This window comes from Urocitellus parryii, chromosome 7 (genome assembly GCF_045843805.1).
Source record: "Urocitellus parryii isolate mUroPar1 chromosome 7, mUroPar1.hap1, whole genome shotgun sequence".
Lineage (NCBI taxonomy): Eukaryota > Metazoa > Chordata > Mammalia > Rodentia > Sciuridae > Urocitellus > Urocitellus parryii.
This window is the reverse complement of record NC_135537.1, coordinates 16,864,574-16,886,790: the sequence shown is the minus strand read 5'-3', so window position 1 is coordinate 16,886,790 and position 22,217 is coordinate 16,864,574. Positions and strand designations below refer to the sequence as shown.

The 22,217-nt window shown below is 37.3% G+C and overlaps 1 protein-coding gene across 1 annotated transcript in view; it reads right to left on the bottom strand.

The window, feature by feature from the left end:
- Atad2 (ATPase family AAA domain containing 2) overlaps positions 1 to 17,928 on the bottom strand; it is a 60,748-nt gene extending 42,820 nt beyond the window's left edge. Inside the window, exons 1-3 of the mRNA XM_026407625.2 lie at positions 17,761 to 17,928; positions 5,508 to 5,656; positions 932 to 981 (exon numbers count right to left, since the gene is read on the bottom strand). Of these exons, the coding sequence (XP_026263410.1) occupies positions 932 to 981; positions 5,508 to 5,656; positions 17,761 to 17,928 (367 nt within the window). The remainder of the gene's footprint in view (positions 1 to 931; positions 982 to 5,507; positions 5,657 to 17,760) is intronic.
- Positions 17,929 to 22,217: the final 4,289 nt, after the last annotated feature.

Here is a 22,217-nt window from a genome sequence, read left to right as displayed (position 1 = left end):
AACTGGAAACAACTCAAGCTCATCAAAAGATGCAGAGATAAATTATGGTATATGTATATAATGTACTATACCCAGCAAGAAAAAGCAAAAACATGGGGTGCTACTCAAAGTAATTATGCGGAGTGAAAGAAATCAAATAGCAAGACATGGTCAAGTAGACCTATAATTCCAATGGCTGGGGGACTAAGGCAGGAGGATTGCAGGTTTGAAGCCAGCCTTAGCAATTTAGCAAGGCCCTTAGCAACTTTGTGAGACCCTGCCTCAAAATTAAAAAAAAAAAAAAAAAAAATGTTTAAAGGGTGGGGATGTAGTTCAGTGGCGAAGCACCTCTGGGTTTGATTCCCAATTCCAAAACAAAATAAAATAATCCACAAAGAAACCAAATACAAAAGAATACATGCTGTATGACTCCATTTCTATAAAACTCTAAATTATACAAACTAATCAATAGTGACAGAAAGCAGATTTATAGTGACAAAAAGCTGCTTTGGAATAGGGGGTGGGTTATGAAGACAGGAACTGAAAGAAAGAGGGTCCTGAAAACACTTCTTGGGGGGTCATGTTATTTTCATTATCTTTTTTTTTTTTTTTTTTTGAGAGAGAGAGAGAGAGAGAGAGAGAGAGAGAGAGAAAGAGAGAATTTTTAATATTTATTTTTTAGTTTTCAGTGGACACAACATCCTTGTCCGTACGTGGTGCTGAGGATCGAACCCGGGCCGCACGCATGCCAGGCGAGCGCGCCACCGCTTGAGCCACATCCCCAGCCCTATTTTCATTATCTTATTGTGGTGAAGGCTTCATGCACATACTCAAAACCTAACACACTGTACATTTTAAATACGTACACGTTATTGTACATAACTCAATAAGCCTGTAAACAAAATATTAATTACATATTTTAAAAATCTGAAATGTCATTAACATTACTTACCTTCTTTGCACTCTTCTTTTTTTTTATTAGCCTGCTGTCTGGCCAACTGTCTATATGAAAAAAATATATGAAATAATTCAAAATAGTTGACATAACTATGAATTCTATATTCTGTAGCACTATAAAATGAGAAGTTAAATCTGCCTGCAGAGTAAATATTCAGATATGTAAAATCTCAAAAAAAAAAAAAAAGTTTGAAAATATCTATGCTTATGTAAGTTATGGCTAAACAACATCTAACAATCCCGTTTTAAAATTCAACGATAAATGCATTAGCTTTTAAACAGAATTATTCAAAGCAAAGTTACTTACTTGAAAGAAGAATTGAAATCCTTCGTCAAGTATTTAACTAGGTGAACTATGCACTGTGCAAAAACAATACCATGTGTTTTATACCACAGGGATATACTAGTCCCATATCTTTGAGGAATTTATAAGTATAAATAGAACTAATGCTCCTAGTGACATATCAACTGCTTTCCAAGAACATTTGCTGACTACTGTCTTTACACAACATCCATTATTGTCATTCACATGTAGAAACAGTTCCATTTGTGAATCAGATATCACACCTATAAAATGGCTAGCAGAATGTACTGAACTGGAATGAATATTTTCCAATTTTTTTTAAGTTGTAGATGGACACAATATCTTTTATTTATTTATTTTATGTAGTGCTGAGGATTGAACCCAGTGCCTCACACTTAGTAGGCAAGGACTCCACCAATGAGCCACAACCCCTGCCCAACTTTCAAAATTAAAAAAAAAAAAAAAAAAAAAAGAATAAGAAAAGAAAAATAGTATTAATCTTTATCTTTTTTAAAAAATTCACTGAGCAAATGAAATACCATATCTCATTAACCTATTTTTGGTGACTCAATTTTCTATACATGGACAGGATGTATTTGTTAATCATCCAATATATCAAGCTATTGGCAAGTGGGCTAAGTTTATACATGTGGAATTTTAAATATTATACTTTAAGATAAAAATGAAATCATCTTATCCCTATGAGTCAATTCATATATTTTCATAACAATGTAAATCATCATTAATTCCGTACCTCTCTTGAACACAGGTAAGAACCAAAACCAAAATACTCTGGGGCAATTCAAAGGCTTAGTTCATTCATAGGCTCATGGACTTTTCTCCTAAAGGAGCCCCTCCCTCCATTTCATATAAGAAGCTGGAAACACAATGATTAAAGCAGTGTATTAACTTTTTCTTTTTTCTGTTGGCCTACAGGGGAAGGGAAATGCTTCTATCCTTGTAGGAACTGGTGAACGTTTTGTTACATTGTGAGATAGTAATATTTTTGGCTTACTAGCCACACAGTCTCTGTCACAACTACTTGACATTATAGCAGGAAAGCAGCCATAGATAAGATGAACAGGCACAGCTGTGTTCCAATGAATTATTTACAAAGTCAAGTGGTTGGACTTTGTCAACTCCTGCAAATCTGATGAAAGCCATGGATCACTGGACTCTAGTTAAGAACCTTAGGATCAAAGAAATATATAGATCCCATTTTCATGGTATAGTTATTCAAATCTTTCTGTATTTTTCTAACCATCTTGGTTCTCTGATCTTTGGAGCAAAGGGGAAGGAAGGAAGTGAATAGATAAGCAGAGTGTAGAATATTGGCAAAAGTAAAAAGGGTAAGAAACTGGAAAAGTACAAGAGAAGAACTCAATAAACAATATTTGTAATAACGATCTGAATATAGGGAGATGAAAGATGACCAATATATAGGAATTCTTAACAGAAGACATGTAAATGGACAATAAACAAACACTTCAATGTTATTTAGCCACCAGGAAAATCCAAATCAGAACCCCTAGAAGAGCTTAACACCAAAGACAGACTATGACAAGCATTGGCAATGATAGAGAAATAGGAACCCTCAAATATTATTGGCACAGCTGCCTTGGAATATAGTTAAGCAGTTCCTCAAAATGTTAGGATTACCATTTGACCCAGAAGTCCCATTTCCAGGTATATTCTCAGAAGAATTAATAACCTATATGGATCCCAAAATTGGTATATCAATATTTATATCATTATTCAAAACAGCCAAAAATGGAAATAAATCGATGCCCATTAACTGGTGAATGAATAAACAAAAACATGGCATGTATGCATACAATGGGATCTTGTTCAGCAACTGAAAACATTAAATACAGATAAATTCCATGTGTATGAAAACACTATACCAAACGAAAGAAGCTAGACATAAAAGGTCATATTGTATAATCCCATTTATATAAATGACCAGAATAGTCAATCTACAGAGAAAGTAGATCATGCTTCCCAAGAGATGAGACAGGCAGGGGTTAAGGGGGTCTAAAAGACACAAAATGTCTTTTGGGGTTGATGAAATGTTCTGAAATTAGATAATGATAATTGCATACTATTGTCAGTGTACTAAAACCACTGTTTTCATACTTTACAATCATTAATTTTCTGGTATGTGAACTATATCGCAATAAAAATTTTTAAAATAGGATTCCAAGATATTTTAGAAGGGGCTAGGGATGTGGCTCAAGTGGTAGTGGGCTTGCCTAGCATGTGTGGGGCACTGGGTTTGATTCTCAGCACCACATAAAAATAAAAGATATTGTGTCCACCTAAAACTAATAAATAAATATTAAAAAAAGATATTTTAGAAGAAATCTAATTTAAAAATACTAACATATTCACCTTTAAATTCAGATTTAAAAAAGCAATTAATTGAATACATTCCCTTAATAGATTTCCTGAATAATAAATGGATTTAAGACAAGGTAAAAACTTTTGACAACTTCAACACTAAAATTTTTATGACTTTGTAAAGCCAAATAAAGCTTATTTTTGTTTTATGTACACAAAATCTGTAAAACCAACTACTAACAAAAAAATATTAACATAACATGCTCATGCTAATATTTCCTCTTCTAGTTTCTGTTTTATTTTATTCTGTATCATGTTTGTTATATTCTGCTGTGGGTCCTGATGACTCAAGTCATCCACTGCTCTACTTGAAGTGCTCCAAATGTTCATTTACAGATCATGTCATGACACCATATCAGGTGGTCTTCCTTGGAAGCAAATGAATCATTTATGATATTAAGGTCAGACTCTTAACTCATAAATCTGAGATAACTAAGGCAGTAGTATTTGATGCCAACTCACTATAAAACACAAATACAAGGCCTAGGATTTTATGGCCATTCTCTATACGAGCACTTTCAACAATGCAGAATGTTTGTATTTTTTCTTGAGATTATAAAAAATAATTACTCAAAGAGAATTCATAGACCACTTCATCAGCTTTAAGAATAGAAGATTTCAAGACTCAGAAATACTGGGCTTTAAAGTATATTTTATGGATTCTAAAAGTTGCAATTCCCTTTCCCTATTTTATTTTACCTTTAGGTACTTGGGTTTGAACCCAGGGCACTTAAGCTACATCCCATTTTGAGGCATGGTCTTGCTAAGTTGCTGAGATAATAGATGTATACCACCACCATGCCAACTCCCTCTCCCCATTTTAATATCTCTGAAACTGGAATGTGTTTTACAACTGATGGTATGTATGGCTGATAATGTGGATTCCATAAATACAGTAGTAAACACTCCACAAATAATGAACGAAATAAAGCAAATTTTAAAATACACAATTAAGTGAAAAAATAACAAAAGTTCAAAAACTCAAAAAAGCATAACATCATTTATCTGAAAAATATATTACATAAATTAAGAAAATTCCAAGCTGGAACTATGGTTAGTGGTAGCGTGCTTACAGGCGAGGCACTGGGTTCCAGCCCCAGTACCACATAAAAATGAATAAAATAAAAGTATTGTGTCCGCCCACAACTAAAAAAATTTAAAATGAAGCTTTAGAATTAGAAAAATAGATTTCAGAGCAGGAGGATTCATGTTTTGTAAATCATTAGAAATTAATTATGAGAAGACCATGTAAAAACAAGCATTTCATTAAACAAATTTTACTGTAATTGGAGGATCCCCCCCATTTATGTTAACCCCATCAAAACATTTTTTTAAGTGAATTTTCTAAACTAAACTAAGCTTTAAATTCCCTGAACCAAATTCACTCCAATTCCACAAACTTCACCACACTACCTAATTCACTGAAATTGATTCCTGAAGATGGGATTTAAATGGGATTTATGCCAACTACTCAGGGTTTTAGAGAAATAAACACACAAACATACAGAAATGTACAACTGATGAAAAACTTGATAGCAAGCAATCAGAAATAGAACTATTTTCAATGAAGGCTTTGTTTGGACTGAAGCAGAACTACGAATCATCAGCAAGTTATAATCACTAAGTTTTAACTACTTGTCAGCTTCACTCATATATCACAAATGCCATTTTTGAGCAAGAAAACGAAAAATAAAACTGTGTGTATAATCAACTTTTAGTTCATTAACATTCACTTGTGGCAATTTCATTTTAAATAAATTATGCTGGAATATTGATAACTGGTCAAAAACATTTTAAAAATTAAATGTAAATCTTTAATTACTACTTTAAAACTATTTTGGATTACTAATCAATCATTTTGTATTACCTTGTAAAATGCCTGCCATTAGCATGCTTCTCTGTTATTTCCATATTCTTATCAAAACTAGAATCTGAAGAAGTCTGGGCATTTTTTCTCAAAGACTTTAAAGCACGTGTCCGGTGGTAGGTTTCAACTTCCTTAACCGAAGACCCATCCTTTAAAAAAAAAATTAAGAAAGCCATCTAAGTTTTTCTTTAGGCAAAATCCCCAATTCAAATTCTGAAGCATTTTTTCCGATTACAACTGTTACGACTACTGTCAGTGCAGGATCACTTTCATATCTAAACTAAAAAATTCCTGATAAACAAATATCAGCAATGTCTATGAAATAGTTAATATAAGATTTATTCCTGACTTATGGTTCTATTTCATAACAAGTAGTCCAGATAGTGGAGTTCCACAACTGATTTTTTTTTTTTTTTTCAAATGAGCCCCTGCCCCACCCCCTTCCCAGCTTTACTCTGTTGTTAAATTTTATCAGGGCATTTAATTTTGTTTGGGGCAGAAATATTTGGTTGGTTCACAGCTAAAGTAAGGATTTTTATGCCACAAGAATTTATCTAAAAATTAGACCGGAGTTCGTAAAATATTAAATGATTCATATGATTTGTTAGCACCGTTATCAGTGCGCTCATTTTAAGGATATTTGAAAAAAGAATATCTACACCTTCATCAAGTGTTCCAAACCTTCACTTAAACAGCAAGACAAGATATCACATCACGTGGCTCTCCTACAGGTGGCTGTTATTACCTATAACTTTAGCTCTAAGACTTTCCATGGAATATCTTCAGGGAATCTATTTCCAGATTCTCAACTTCCCTATGTACTTTTTCTTAAAACCAATTTGCCTGAGAAAGCACAAGGCACCCCATTCATTTGTCTTTCTTCCACTTTACAAAATAAAGTCCTATCACCATTCAGAATCCAACTCATTCAGATTCAGGACTGCCTCAAGGCATTAAAAACTTTCATAAAGCCAAAGGAAAAAAAAATACTAAGGTAAGGTGTTTGGAAACTGAGTGAGTGAGTAGCAAGCCACCTGGCAAATCCTTTCACTTGTTAGGTAGTTTTTTTTTTCCTTTTTTTTTTTTTTCTTTTTGGTGCCAGGGATTGAACCTAGGGGCACTTAACCACTGAGTCACACCCTCAGTCCTTTTTATTTTATTATTTATTTATTTATTTATTTTTAAGAGAGAATTTTAATATTTACTTTTTAGTTTTCGGCGGACACAACATCTTTGTTTGTATGTGGTGCTAAGGATCCAATCTGGGCAGCACACATGCGAGGCGAGTGTGCTACCGCTTAAGCCACATCCCCAGCCCAGTCCTTTTTATTTTGAGACAGGGTCTTGTTAAGTTGCTGAGGCTGGCTTTGAACTTATGATTCTTCTGTCTCAGCCTCCCTAGTTGCTGGGATTACAGGTGTGTACCACCACACTCGCTTTCTGTTAGAAAGTTTCTAATACTTGCTTTCAACAAAATTGACAGGAGACCTAATAAAGCTAAGAGACAAAAATAAATTTTTGAAAGTGATTTTTGAAATATTAAGCCAGAAAAACTGATGGACACTATCAAACAAAACTCCTTTCATTAATATCTACTTAGTTATATGTACAATGTTTTCTCATTGCTTATATTTATAAGAAACAGAATTGAACACTGTCTTCATCAATAACAAATACATGAGTTAGCTGGATAGGTAGGGAGACTTCATATGAGACTAATAAAATTTTATTTTCTATCTTTAGTCCTTTCTAATCAAAACAGATGTTTTTGTTTTTTAATTTATTATTATTAATTATGCTAACTTGATCTACAAGTTTTATTTCTTGGAACCTACAGTCATAGAAAAGTAGGGAAAATTTCCAAATTCTATTTTAAAAGAATGAAAAGCTGGCTGATAAATAACTTTCAAGCATAACATATCAAGATGGAATTTGGTGGGTCAAAAAGACTAAAAATGCAAATTAAAGGGCAAAAAGAATCAAAGTAAATTTTCTGTTTGCTAAAAGAGCTTGTTTGTGTATCATTTCTTTAAACATTTCATGATACATCAAATAATTATGGTTCTCAGATTCCAGTAGATATAGCACAAATGGTAACTTAAAACTGTACAAAAGACTAAGAGCTAAAAAAAAAAATTAGGAATTCTCGGAAGAAAACATAGGATTTGGAAAGCTTCTCAACTTTAAATTTGGCAATGATTTCTCAGAAATGATTTCCAAACCAGAGACATCAAAACTAAAACTTTTTATGCATCAAAGGATACTATCAACAGAATGAAAAAGTAACCTATAGAATAGGAGAAAATATGTGCAACACCTATCTAATAAGGAGCTGATAACTAGAATATATTAAGAACTCCTAGCTGGGTATGGTGGCACATGCCTGTAATCCTCACCACTTGGGAAGTGAAGGAAGGCAGGAGGATCTAAAGTTCAAGGCCAGCATCAGCAATTTAATGAAGCCCTGAGCAACTTAGCAAGTCCCTATCTCAAAATAAAAAATAAAAAGGATTAGGGATACAGCTCAGTGGTAAAGAACCTAGGCTCAAGCCTCACAACTGAAAACACACACAAAAAAAAAACACTCATATTTCAACAACAAAAAATAAAGCAACCAATTAAAAAGCAAAGGATAAATTAAAAAGTGGCATATATACACAATGGAATATTACTCAGCAATAAGAGTATAAAATCATGGCATTTGCAGGTAAATAGATGGAGTTAGAGAAGATATTACTAAGTGAAGTTAGCCAATCCCAAAAAAACAAATATTGAATGTTTTCTCTGATATAAGGAGGCTGATTCATAATGGGATAGGGAGAGGGAGCATGGGAGGAATAGACAAACTCTAGATAGAGCAGAGTTGTTGTAGGAGAAGGCATGGGATTAGAAATGATGGTGGAATGTGATGATCATTATTATCCAAAGTACATGTATAAAGATACTAACTGGTGTAAATATACTTTGTATACAACCAGGATATGAAAAATTGTGCTCTATATGTATAATAAGAATTGTAATGCATTCTGCTGTCATATATAAATAAATAAATAAATGAATATGCAATGGACAAGAGAAAGACACACACAGACACACAGAGGTTAAGTGGTGGGGGAATAAGGTTGAGGCAGGAGGATCACAAGTTTGAAGCCATCATCAGAAATTAGTGAGGCCCTCAAAAATTTTACGTGATTGTGTCTCAAATTTTTGAAAAACTGGACTGGAGATGGAGCTCAGTGGTAAAGTGCCCCTAGGTTCAATCTCCAGTCTCTCTGTCTCTGACTCACTCTCTCTCTCTCTCTCTCTCTTACACACACACACACACACACACACACACACACACGATTGGGGTGGGAAAGAAAGGGGAACAGGAGAAAAAAGGTGGGGCAGGGGAGAAAACAAGTACTGGTAGGGATATAGAGAAACTGGGACTCTTGTGTATTGCTGATGGGAATATAAAATGGTATGGCAATATCTCAAAAAAATTAGACACAAAATTACCATACGATTCATTTTCTATATGATACCACTTCTGGATATGTGCCCAAAGAAGTGAAAGCAGACTCTTGAATACCCATGTTCAAAGCACTTATTCAATAGCCAGAAAGTGGAAGTTCTCAAAAGAATGGATAAACAAAATGTGGTACATACAATGAAATATTATTCTGCCTTAAGAATGGAAATTTTAATACATGCTACAACACTAATTCTAAAGATACTAAAATAGCATGTCACAAAGTCAAATACTGTATGATTCCCCTTATATGAGATTCCTATAGTAGTCAAATTCAGAGAAACAAAGTTGAAAAAGTTCTAGAGGTGGATAATGGTGATGGTTACAGAAAAAAAAAATTAAGTTTTAAGTTACAGAATTGTATTTTAATAATGGTAAAGTTCATGCTATATATAATTTGTTACATAAGAAAGTAAACACCACCATATTCTGAGGGATTAAAAAAGATTTGTTTCCATAGGAAAAAAGAAAACGGGGTGGTGATAATACTGAGGGGGAAAAAAATCCCAAATCACTGGGATTACAGGCATGTAATCCCAGTGACTTGGGAGGCTGAAGCAAGAGAATTTTAAGTTTGAAGCCGGCAATATGAGTCCCTAAGCAACTCAGCCAGACCCTAACTCAAAAAACAAACAAACAGGGCTGGGGATGCAGAATACTAGTAGAGCACCCTCAGGTTCAATCTCCAACACCACAGAAAAAAGAGATTCCCAGAAAAACTTGGAAAACTTATCTTCTAAGTAGTATAAAAAAACCCTTTGATTTGCATTGTGAATGGCTTGAGTTCATCCTCTCTAAACAAAACACTAGGCAGTAAAGGTGGTTTTCCTCAAAGGTGTATAGAAAACCAAAACAGACTTTTGGCAGTCTCCTACAAAGAAGTATACGCTGGGGACTTTGAAACTCTCAGTAACTTTCAAAGACATTTCTTATGGCTGAGGATACAACTCAGTGGTAGAGCACCTACCTGACTAGCATGTGCAAAGTCCCGAGTTTGATTCCCAGAACTACCAAAACAAAAACAAAACAAAAAGACCCCACAAGTAAACATGCCCATTATAATTAGAAAAATGCACAAAGATGAAATTGTCACCCTTAATTCCAGCCATCCACAGAAAACCACTGTTAATCTTTTGATGCATAAACCAGTCTTTTCCTATGCAAACATTTTCATATCACCTTTTTTTAAATTGTACTAGAGGCAGAACCTATAGCCATAGCATACACTCTACCACTGTACTACAAGATTTTTAAATTAATATTTTAAAAAATATTGTTTAGTTGTAGTTGGACACAATGCCTTTATTTTATTTACTTATTCTTTATGTGGTGATTAGGATCGAACCCAGCACCTCGAATGTGCTAGACGAGCGCTGTACCGCTAAGCCACAATCCCAGCCCTAAAATTAATAATTATAATGTTTAATAACTTTTTCCTAAAAATACAAATATTTTTCCATGTCATTAAATGTTATTCTAAAACTCTTCTAAAATGAAACAACATTTTCAGTCATTACAAGGATCTACTTAAACATCCTGCTTGACTGTGAGAGTACAGTTAAATAGGAGAAATAATTTCTTTTTTTTTTTAATATTTTTTAGTGTTGACGGACCTTTATTTTATTCATTTATTTATATGTGGTGCTAAGAATTGAACCCAGTGTTTCACACATGTGAGGCAAGCACTCTACCACTGAGCCACAACTCCAGCCCCAAGAAATAATTTCTAATGACCTATTATATAGCACAGTAGGATAACTATGGTTGACAAAAATAAACTGAACATTTTAAAATAATTAAGAGAAAATTTTCAATGTTCCTAACACAAAAAAATGATATGTATCTGAGATGAGATATACTAATTACCTTATCTCACACTTTGTATAAATGTACTGAAAGGTCATACTATACCCCATAAATATGTACAATTAATTTTGTCAATTAAAAATAAATTTTAAGCCAGGCACGATGGTGCACTCCTATAGTTCCAGCAGTTTGGGAGGCTGAGACAGGAGGACTGTGAGTTCAAAGCTAGCCTCAGGTACTTAGTGAGGCTCTAAGAAAGCTAGTGAAACTCTTGTCTCTAAATAAAATATAAAAGCAGGCTAGGGATATGGCTCAGTGGTTGAGTGCTCCTGGATTCAAAAAAGGGGGGATTTTTTCCCCCTCAGTATTATCACCACCCTTTTCTTTTTAAATAAATAAATAAATTTTAAAACTTCAAATTGCTTTATGTATCATTGCAATTTTTTTTTAAAAAATGGTTTTTAGTTGTAGTTGACACAATACCTTTATTTCATTTATTTATTTTTATGTGGTGCTGAGGATGGAACCCAGGTCCTTGAACGTGCTAGGCGAGCGCTCTACTGCTGAGCCACAACCCCAGCCCCAATTTTTTTAAACAAAGTTCTTTTAGTTGTCAGTGGACCTTTATTTTATTTATTTGTGGTGCTGAGACTTGAACCAAGTGCTTCACACATGCTAGGCAAGTGCTCTACCACTGAGCCACAACTCCAGCCTTATTATTGTAATTTTTGATGTAATAAATGCCTCTAAATGAATAACTGTGTACAGCTGATCTTTAAAGGGAAATTAGCAGTTATTAAATCAAAAATCATAGTTTAATATGGTTAATTAAACTAATTCCTAAGAGATAAGTTAAACATCAACTGTTAAGAGTTATTAACACTAGATGTCAGAAATGGGGACTTTCACTTTCTACTTTACAGCATGTATTACTAGAAAAAATTTCTAAAAAGTTCAAACAGAGAAAGCAATCTGAAAACTAAACCGGATGTCCTTTTTTATTCTTTTGCTGAAATCTACTTAGATGTTGAGAACACTGATAGTTCTTTTTTCTTTTTTTTTTGGGTACCAGGGATTGACCTCAGGGCACTCAACCACTGAGCAGCATCCCCAGCCCTATTTTGTATTTTACTTAGACAGGGTCTCACTGAGTTGCTTAGCGCCTTGCTTTTGCTGAGGCTGGCTTTGAACTCATGATCCTCTTGCCACAGCCTCCCAAGCCGCTGAGATCATAGGTGTGCGAGACCATAATGGCAAGCATGACCACATCCGGCAAGCACTGATAGCTCTTTAAACAAAATTCTTTGTGTTTAAAGGTTACCAGCATTTTTTTCCCCCAGTGGTACTGGGGATTGAATCAAGTCCTCACAGATGCTAGGCAAACACTCTACCTCTGAGCTACATTCTGAGCCCAAAAGCGAAGTTTTAAGAGACAGAAGAGCAGGGCATGGTATTGCACACCCGTAATCTCAGAGGCTCAGGAGGCTGAGACAAGAGGATCATGAGTTCAAAGCCAGCCTCAGCAACTTGGCAAGGTTCTAGGTAACTCAGTGAGACCCTGTCTCTAAATAAAATACAAAAATGGGCTAGGGATGTGACTCAGTGGTTGAGTGCCCCTAGGTTCAATCCCCAGCACCAAAAAAAAAAAGGAAGAAAATATATTTTGTTTAAATTAAGTCTATTATGACCTTGTAGAATAACAAAAAATTTCCCTAAAGTAGACCCAACTGCACACTAGAAATATTGTTATTTTTCACAAGATCAAGTTGATTAACACTTTCAATTCATGACAAAAGTGGGAGGGGCCAAATCAAATGTAAATTCAACAAATGAGGCTTAAACAGATTTTAAAGTCATTTGCAATACTGACATAAAATGTCTCATCCTAACTTTCCTTGAAAGCCTGAATAGCAGCATATTCTAATCCACAATGGTATTCCTATTATACCAAATGAAGCAAACAAGAATATCAAGTAAGAATGGGCTGCATGTGGTGGTGCATACCTGTAATCCCAGAGACTGAGGCAGGAGGATTGCAAGTTTAAAGCCAGCCTCAGCAACTTAGACCCTGTCTGGAGGTCGGGGGAGGGAGGGAGTAGGTGGGAGATGGAGATGTAGTTCAGTGGTTAAACACTTCTGAGTTCAATCTCCTGTACCTAAATAAATAAGAATGGATCAATTCCTCACTATTCACAAACTCCAGCAATTTGGTTTTTGCTTCTACACCACTTACCGTGAATGCACAACTATCTCCTAATAGCTGAGTTCAATGGCTTTTTCTCTACCTTACTGGCTTCTTTGGAGTTACTCTGGCCCTTCTTTAAATGCTTTGCTCTCTTGATTTATAGAAAATGCTTGGTTACAAAGTTCAACCTCTTCTCACCTTTAAAATATACCCATTGCTCACACTTCTTCTTTTTGTTTTGCTGTTTTTTATTTATTCTCAAGGATATGTAATCCTAACCTTTTCTCAAACCCTGGCACTAATATTCCCAAGGTCTACCTTTCACCTCTTCTACTGGAAATAAGTCTTCCCCGTTCCTGTGTCCTAACAACTCTTGGTCCCTGTGTTGTATTATTTGGCATTTCCTCTCCAGTTCTACTATTACCACCTTAAATTAAATTCTAGTTTTCTGTTTTGTTCTAGTGCAATAATGGTGTATTAAGGACCAAACTCTGGAGAGTACCTACATTTGATTCTTTGCATGTCATTTACAGATGTATAAATCTTTACAAGGTATCTGAGCCTATTTGTATATATTGGTTATTATGCCTAGCTCAAAGCAACTATAATCCAAGTGGTAGCTATTACCATCATAATCTTTTAACTCTCATTTACTGACTATAATCCATGTTAAACTCTATTGCACCAGATCCCTTTTCTAGTTCCCTACTGCTTCCTAAATAAACGAACTTCTAAATCTAAAATCAAGAGTCTTTCAAGCTCATGCATGAATGCAAAGCTGCCATGTCATCCAACTCCAGGGAGAACTACCCACTGTCCCATATCAAAATCTCCCTATCCATGCTTTGTGGATACTTCATTGAGTTGCATACTTTCATTTTCCTATGTTGTTATGCTTCAAGTTAAAAATTTCCCATATGTTGTACACAGACTAGTGCTAAGTTCGGAATATCTTTCCAGACTTCAAGTAAATATACATTTAAGAAAAATAGTACTTTCTACATGCTGCAAAATGTTTTATCTAACAACATATTGAAGGGTGAAAGTGTAGGTAAATACATCCCAATCATCACCCCCGACACACTATCCATCCTTAAGTGTCTCTTCAAAATAGAAAACAACCCTAAATCAAAGTGTTTTAGACTTGTGAAAATACAGAAATAGACAATGGACAGTCTTGACTCTGGAGGAAAAAGCAACTGCAGACAAGGCTCTAGCTTATAAGGTTGGTAAGATGAAAATAAAAGAGAGTCAAAACAATAATACAATATTCAGGAAACTTATACAAGAAAAAACCAAAACACAAGTCTCAATAGAGTGAGACCATATTCAAAATGTAAAAGTAGAATGTATTTTAATAAATAGGTGTAGACACTTTCACAACTTGGAGACAAGGTCAGCTCAAGAAAAATTCAAATTGTTGAATTAGTATGAATAAATTTAACCATCTGTAAAAGTAACCTATCCTAAGAAATGTCAATAAAATATAGCTGAAGGGACTAGGAAATGTATGAACATAAGCAGAGTGATCAGAGAGCTATCTCTGAAATACATGCTTGATGCTAAAAAAAAAAGGCAAGGTATAATCCATTCAAATGTTCTGGATGTAAAGCCCCCAAATTAGAATATCTTCCAACCACAAAGGTATTTTTCATTTTTGACATTGGTGAGTTTTTGTAAGTATAAATTTATCACCCTTCAACACTATCCATTTATTTTAATTTAATCCCATACACACCAATTAACCTCTGATTATAATTTGGTACCTTCATTTATAAAAGGGAAGGGTACTTGTCTCCAAAAAGTATTTTAAAAAAAATGTATAATCCTGGCCTGGAAAGAAATATCCTCCATCCTATAACACTCAGGTAAGTGCATTATAATTACTCAATCACCACGTGGCATTTATGGCAAAGTCTCTGTATACTGCTGTTAGGTCTCCTCTCCTAGACTAAGTTCTTTTTAAGCAAAGACAATCAAAAACCAGTATTTATTACTGATCAACAACATGCTAAGTTTTGTTCTAGGTTCTGGAAATACATTACTCAATAACAAGTCAAAATCCAAGTTCCTATGGAGTTACATTCTGATTTGGGGAGAGAAAAATACTTAGAAAAATAGGAAACTAAGGAATATGGCAGAATGTGATTTTAGAACATAAAAGGAAAAAAGGGCATGTCAAGGGGAATAGTTTGTAATTTTGAATAGGGCGTTTAAGGTAAGTGCTATTGAAAAGATGAAATTTTAGCAAACACTTGAGAGACAGACTCCAAATCTGAATCAAGAGTTCTACAACTTGCTGTAAAGTGAGAAAGTTATTTAAGTCTCTTATGCCTCATCTGCAAAACAAAGATAATCATACCCATCTCATAGGGTTGTGAGGATCAATTTATTATTTATTTCTACAAGTCTTGGAACACATGAAGTTCTCTGAGAGATTTATTTTTAGTTTAAAAAAATATAAAGGAAGATAAAAGAATGGGTTATGTGTTACACCACGTTGAAGCAGAACAAGGGCAAAGGTCTTGGTATTCAAGGGGCAGCTAAACACAGTGGCTAGAAAGGGAGTGAGTTTTGTAAAGGGAAGGAAGAGGATATCATTATAAAGGGAAGATGGTAATGGGGTGCAGATATGCTTCCAAACTTTTAAACTTTTAATCTTAGGTGGGGAGTCCCTTAGAGGGTTTTGAGCAAAGGAGTAAACAACTATTTTTTACTTTTTAGAAAAACCACTGCACTGGGAACTGTTGGAGAAGCACAATATGCATAATAGCAGAAAACAGAGAGACCAAATTAAAATCTATTTTAATAATCCAGGCGAGAGATAATGACTTGAGAAATGGTCCGACTCTGAATGTTTCTAAAATAAAATCAACAGATACGCTAATGTATTAAATATGAGTAAAGTCAAGGGTGATCCTAAGGTTTTTGGCCTAAGGAACTGGAAAGTGAAGTGGCTATTGACTAAAATCAACCATGGTCTTATAACTAACAATATGTCAAGAGCTCATTTTAATGTCTTCACATACACAAACACATTTAATCCACACTACCCATGTGGTAGGTAATCGCCCTACTTAACAAGTACATAAAACCGATTATTAGTAAACTTGGTATGCTGTGATTTTAAACTAATAGTTGTCTTAAGAGCCTATGAACAATGGCAGGTATGGTGGCACATGCCTGTAATCCCTGCAACTTGGGAGACTGAGGCAGGAGGATTACAAGTTCAAGACCAGCCTCAGCAACTTAGGAAGACCCTGTTTCAAAATAAAAAATAAAAGGACTGGAGATGTAGCTCAATCAAAAAGTGCCCCTGAGTTCAATCCTCAGTACAAAAAAAAAGGAGCCTATTACTTAACCAGAATTCAATATGTCATTAGGGTCACAGGATGTAGCATTATCCTGAAAATAACATTCAATAAATATTTATTGAAACAATTAGCTTTTCTATCACAGATTAATAGGTCAAGTGACCTGAATTCAGTGCAGAAGTGTTTCCAGTTCAGAAATGTTCAGCTTCCTCAGATCTCTGCGAATTCCTGCACTTAAATGAGAAACACAGAAAGTCAGGAAATTATTTGTTTTCTCAATTTCAGAGACTGAAGGGAATGCCCCTCAGAAGAGGGGCAACCAATATGTGCCATCCATAAAAAGATATTAATTTCACAGTTATCTTACAGATGATCCTAAAAAAAAAAAAACTTAGTACAAGACTGAGTCTGAACTAAAAAGGATTATGCTTTGTCACTCTGGTTACACACTTCCCCTAAGCCTCTCATTCTGACTTCCAAGTTCCTAACCTTCCTATTTTTCCCACTTCCACACTTACCCTCACTCCAACTCCAGTATGCTACCTGCTGCCTTAACTTTAGTGTTGCTTCCTCAGCTTCTCCAATCTTTTTGTGAATGCTGTCCCTTCCACCTACCTCTTTCAGCAGCTGGGGTGAGAGGTGCATGCGAGTTTCTTTCCCTGTTTTAACTCTGCCCATTAAAAAAAATCTCATTTGTACATGAGACCTATAAGAAGCAGTTCTTTCAAGAGGACTCCATCACATTACAAATTTCCCCTATAGATACGTAACTGCAGCATAATATAACAAAAAAGGGAAGATACGGAGGCAAAGAACCTAAGTTCCAATTTTAGATCCGCCACTTAGTGGTTACCTTTTCGAGTCTGTTTCTTCATCTGTCACAGATCATTCCTACACATTATGCAACCTGATATTCATTACGCTCTTATTCCGGAACCCCTCAGAATCCTAAATGGAGGTCCGGAAACCTGAATTACTGTGTATCCCTGGGGCCCCTAAAATGTTTATCATGCATACAGCAAGCAGTCAGCACATGCGTGTTGCTCTCTGCTGACTGTTGCGAACCCCGGGCAGGAGCCAGGGAGGATGGCCCAGGAGGTGGGGGAGGGCGCGAACCACCGCGGCTCGGCCCCACACTGCACTTCAGCTCCGGCGGGCTTCGGCTTCCTCTTGCGTAAAAGTAGGAGGTAACCAACTGTTCGGCCCTCTTCCAGCCAGCTCCAGCGCGGCGACCCGACCCGCACCCCGTGAGGCTCGAATCACGAGAACCCTTCCATTTCGCACGTCCTCGACCACACTCCTCCCCCCACCAACTGACACCCCCACCAGCGCAGCGCACCGCGGTCTCCTCTTGGGGCCCGGCCGCCGGCAGTCCCCCCAGGCCGGGCCCGAGGGTCCCGCCCCAGGCCGGTCCCACCCCAGGCCAGTACTCACGCCCGAAGCGGCCGCAGTGACGGCGGCTTTCTCCGCGGCGCCGGCCGAGCGAAGCCGCCTCCGTCCCATCTGCTCCAGGCTAAGGAACTCGCTGGACAGGTCCAGGGAATCCGTGGCCGATGCGGTGGAGCGGCTGTGCAGCTCTAGACTGCTGCGGAGAACCACCATCGTCTCTGCCTGCAGGTCCAGGCGTCGCTGTGGTAGAGGGTCCGAGCTAGAAAAAGCAGCCGCTCAGGCGCTTCCGCGCTCCGAATTCTGGCGCCACTAGCCCCGCGCCGGCGGCCGCAGCGTGCGCGCCCGGAACCCCTCCGCCGTCTGCCCCGCCCACTCCGCCTCCGTGGAACCGCAACTTCGAAACTCCGCTATCTGAAAAGCACAGGAGGCGAGGCCCAAGTGGACCGCCACACACACTGACGGTGAGGAGCACCTGAGTCGATTCTGGCGGGACGACGATTGACTTCTTTTTTCCTTATGTAGTCCCAGCTCGATGAGCTGGGCGGAGGGAGACAGCGTGAGCGGTGCGCAGTCCCGTTTGGAATTTTGGCGCGTGCAGCCCGCAGGGGGAAGGGAGGCCGCCGCCCGCTCTCATTGGCTGGCGGCGCCTGGTGGCCCCGCCCCGCCCCTGCCGACACCTGCCTGCCGTTTCCCGCCATCTAAGATTCAAACGCAAGATGTGGGTCCTGGAGCCCTGAGAAATAAAGCCCTCAGCGTTGACAGCTTTCGACTCTGAGCCTCAAGAGCTCTTTACTGCCGACTTAACCACAGGCTGACTACCAAAAGGAAAAAACGAAAGGAGCTTCAAGAGCCAGTAAAGCCCAGTAGTTAAGGACGCAGGCTCTGTCACAAAGTATTCACCTCCGGGTCCTAATTTCCTCAGGCGGAAAATAACTATAATAATACCTGAGAGCCTACAGTATTATTATACCTTATTACCATGCCTGCACGAACTAAGTGCTAAATAAATCTTGGTTGCTGTCACAGAATTACAGTAAATGGCTTCTGTAAGATGACAAGAATTACTTGACAACTTTGAAATAAATAACAACATGCTGGACGTTCAGAATGAAAGAGGAGTCCAATTACGAAAGAAAAAATCCATTTATTGATCTGGATAACTACAGTTTACTATTCAACGTGTTAAATATTCATTGAGCACCTAGTATTTGCCAAGCATTATCCTAAACACTGGGATGCAGCAATGAACGAAGGATCAAAAATGCCCCCACAAACTGGGGCGGTGGCCCATGCCTGGAATCCCAGTGACTGGGTAGACTGAGGCAGGAGGATCCTAAGTTGGAGGCCAGCCTCAACAATTTATTGAAACCCTGTCTCAAAATAAAAATTAAAAAGGATTGGGATTGTAGCTTGGTGGTAAAGAGACCCAGGTTAAATCCTCAGTACAAAAAAAAAAAAAAAGTGCTGTCATAGTATTTAGATTCTAATTGAAGAATCTAAATCTAGTGGGTATAGACAATATGCTTAATACACTAGATATATGTGTTTTAAAGTGGTGTTACACTTTAAAATATGAAGTAGAGAAGGGGAAGAGTGCAATTTTAAAGGTGATAAGAGATGGTATCCCAGAGAAGTCTGAAGGAAAACTGAGAGGAGTTTGGGCATGCACACACACACACACTTACTCACATGTATGTATTTACATTTTGGATGGCATGAAATATGAGAAGGAATCAGTCATTCAAATATTTTGGCAGAATTTTTCAAGCAATGGGAAAGCAAGCACAAAGTTACTGAGGTAGAAAGGCCAGAATAGCTTAAAGCATTTTCAGAGATCATGAGAATCTCCCAGAGTTTATTAAATGCACTACACAACAGTTTCAGATAATTGTCCCCAAAAGTCTGATTTCCTAGGCATGAAGTAGAGCTTGTAAGCTTCCAGTTTTTGTTTTTGTTTTTGTTTTTTCCAAGTATCTGGGTGAGTCTTTTACAAGCATGGTTTGTGATGCACTGGGCTGGAATGTAGTAAGCAGAGTGGACTGACAGAAGAGTACCTGTTGAGATTAGAAAGGTAGGTGCAGGCCACTCAGTGCAGTGCCTTAATGAGCATAATAGGGAGTTTGGCTTTAGCTTTAGTACAGTTGCAATGCGAGGGCCCAAAAGCGAAGGAAAACAATAAAGTACCGTGACCTGGCTGCTTGTTGAGTGAGGAGGTTACAAGAGTAATGTGGAGGGAAACTTTAAGAGGTCTCTGCACTGTGTCCATGCAGGAAGATGGTCACTGGACTGGTAGCAGCAACCCAAGCAGAGTGGACAGTTGGAGATCTTGGATCAGAGCCTACAGAAGAATCCAGCTCATGCTTCAGGTCAGTGACGTGGTCTAGGTGTGCTGTTGACCTCAACATGAACTTGTGAGCTCATCTGCAGCAGGCCCACCAGCAGAAGGAACTGGTTTAGCTCATCAGAACTGACTAAGAGTAGACGAAAAATACAACAGATGATTGGTGATGGTTTTAGATACCTGCTATCAGCAGAAGTGACTCCTGTAGCTGGGTTAAGCTATTCATTTTTCTATTTACATTTTATTTATTTTTCAAGAAGTAGTATATTCATGTGGTTCAAATTTCAGTAGTTACAAGAGAACATATAGTTTTGTTTTTTTTTTTTTTTTGGTACTGGGATCAAATGCAAGGCCTCACACATTCTAATCATGTGCTCACCACTGAGCTAGATGATCGCTGGACTCCAGAAGAGTATATGGGTAAAGCCTCCTTCACACTCTGGTTTGCCAGTCCTCTTGTTCCCCTTCCATCTGAACCAAAGCAATCAGTTTCTGGAGTATCCTTCCAGATAACTGATGCCAAGAATATTAGTTTTCTAAGACCATCACAATAAATTACCATATACTTGAAGGCTTAAAACAACAGAAGTCCTTGGTAGTTTTTTTCTGAGGCTTTGAGAGAAAATTCGTTCCATGCTTCCCTGAGTGTCTGGTGTCTGCTGGCAACTGTGGTATTGGTTGACTTTTGGAATATTATTGGAATATGATTCCAATCTCTGCTTCCGTCTATCTCCACATGTCCTTTTTCCCCCCTGTGTGTTTCTGTGTTTGTATCTCAAATCTCAACTTTTCTCTTGTAAGGACACCAATCATTGGATTAGTTAGGGAATACCCTCAATCTAGGATGACATCGTCTTATATCTGCAAAAACTGTATTTCCAAATCAGATCATATACACAGTTAAAAGCACTCTCTACCACTGGGATAACTCCATATCTTCTTGGAGCTGCTATTCAACACATCTCACAGTAGAAGCTGGAAAACTTCTTCTTCTTCTTCTTTTTTTTTTAATTTCTAGGCTTTGTGGACCACTTCTCAATTCTATCATCGTAGAGTAAAAGCAGCCACCCATAATGTAGAAATAAGAGACATGATTGTATTCCAATGAAACTTTGTTTAGAAAAAGAGGTGGTAGACTGTATTTGATCTATAGATCACAGTTTTTATGTACTTTGGTATGTCATAGATGGGAAATGATTTCTCATTTTTCTGAGTGTACATGTTGTAGAATCATATTGGTCATGCATTCACATACATACATAAAGTAATAATGTCTGTTTCATTCTGCTATCTTTCCTATCCCCACATCCCCTCTCCTCCCTTCCCTTCTCTTCCCTCTATCTAATCTAAGGTAATGCTATTCTTCCCTAGTGCCCCCTCCCCCCCTTATTGTGAATTTGCATACACATATTAGAAAAAACATTTTGGTATTTTTGGGATTGGCTTATTTTGTTTAGCATGATATTCTCCAACTCCATTCATTTACTGGTAAATGCCATAATTTCACTTTTCTTTGAAGCTGAGTAATATTCCATTGAGTATATATGCCACATTTTCTTTATCTGTTCATCTATTGAAGGACACCTAGATTGGTTCCATAGTTTAGCAATTGTGAATTGAGCTGCTATAAAAAATGACATGCTGCATTACTGTAGTATGCTAATTTTAAGTCCTTTGGGTATAAACCAAGGAGTGGGATAGCTGCGTCAAATGGTGGTTCCATTCCAAGATTTCTGAGGAATCTCCATACTGCTTTCCATAGTGATTGTACCAATTTGCAGTCCCACCAGCAATGTATGAGTGTACCTTTTCCCCCACATCCTCGCCAACATTTATTGTTTCCTATGTTCTTTTTTTTTAATATTTATTTTTTAGTTCTCGGCGGACACAACATCTTTGTTGGTATGTGGTGCTGAGGATCGAACCCGGGCCGCACGCATGCCAGGCGAGCGTGCTACCGCTTGAGCCACATCCCCAGCCCTCCTATGTTCTTTTTTAAAAAATATTTTTAGTCATCAATGGATCTTTATTTTTTATTTATTTGTATGAAGTGCTTAGAATCGAACTCAGTGCCTTGCACATGCTAGGCAAGTGCTCTTCTGCTGCACTACAACCCCAGTCCTGTTGCCTGTATTCTTGATGATTGCCATTCTGACAGGAG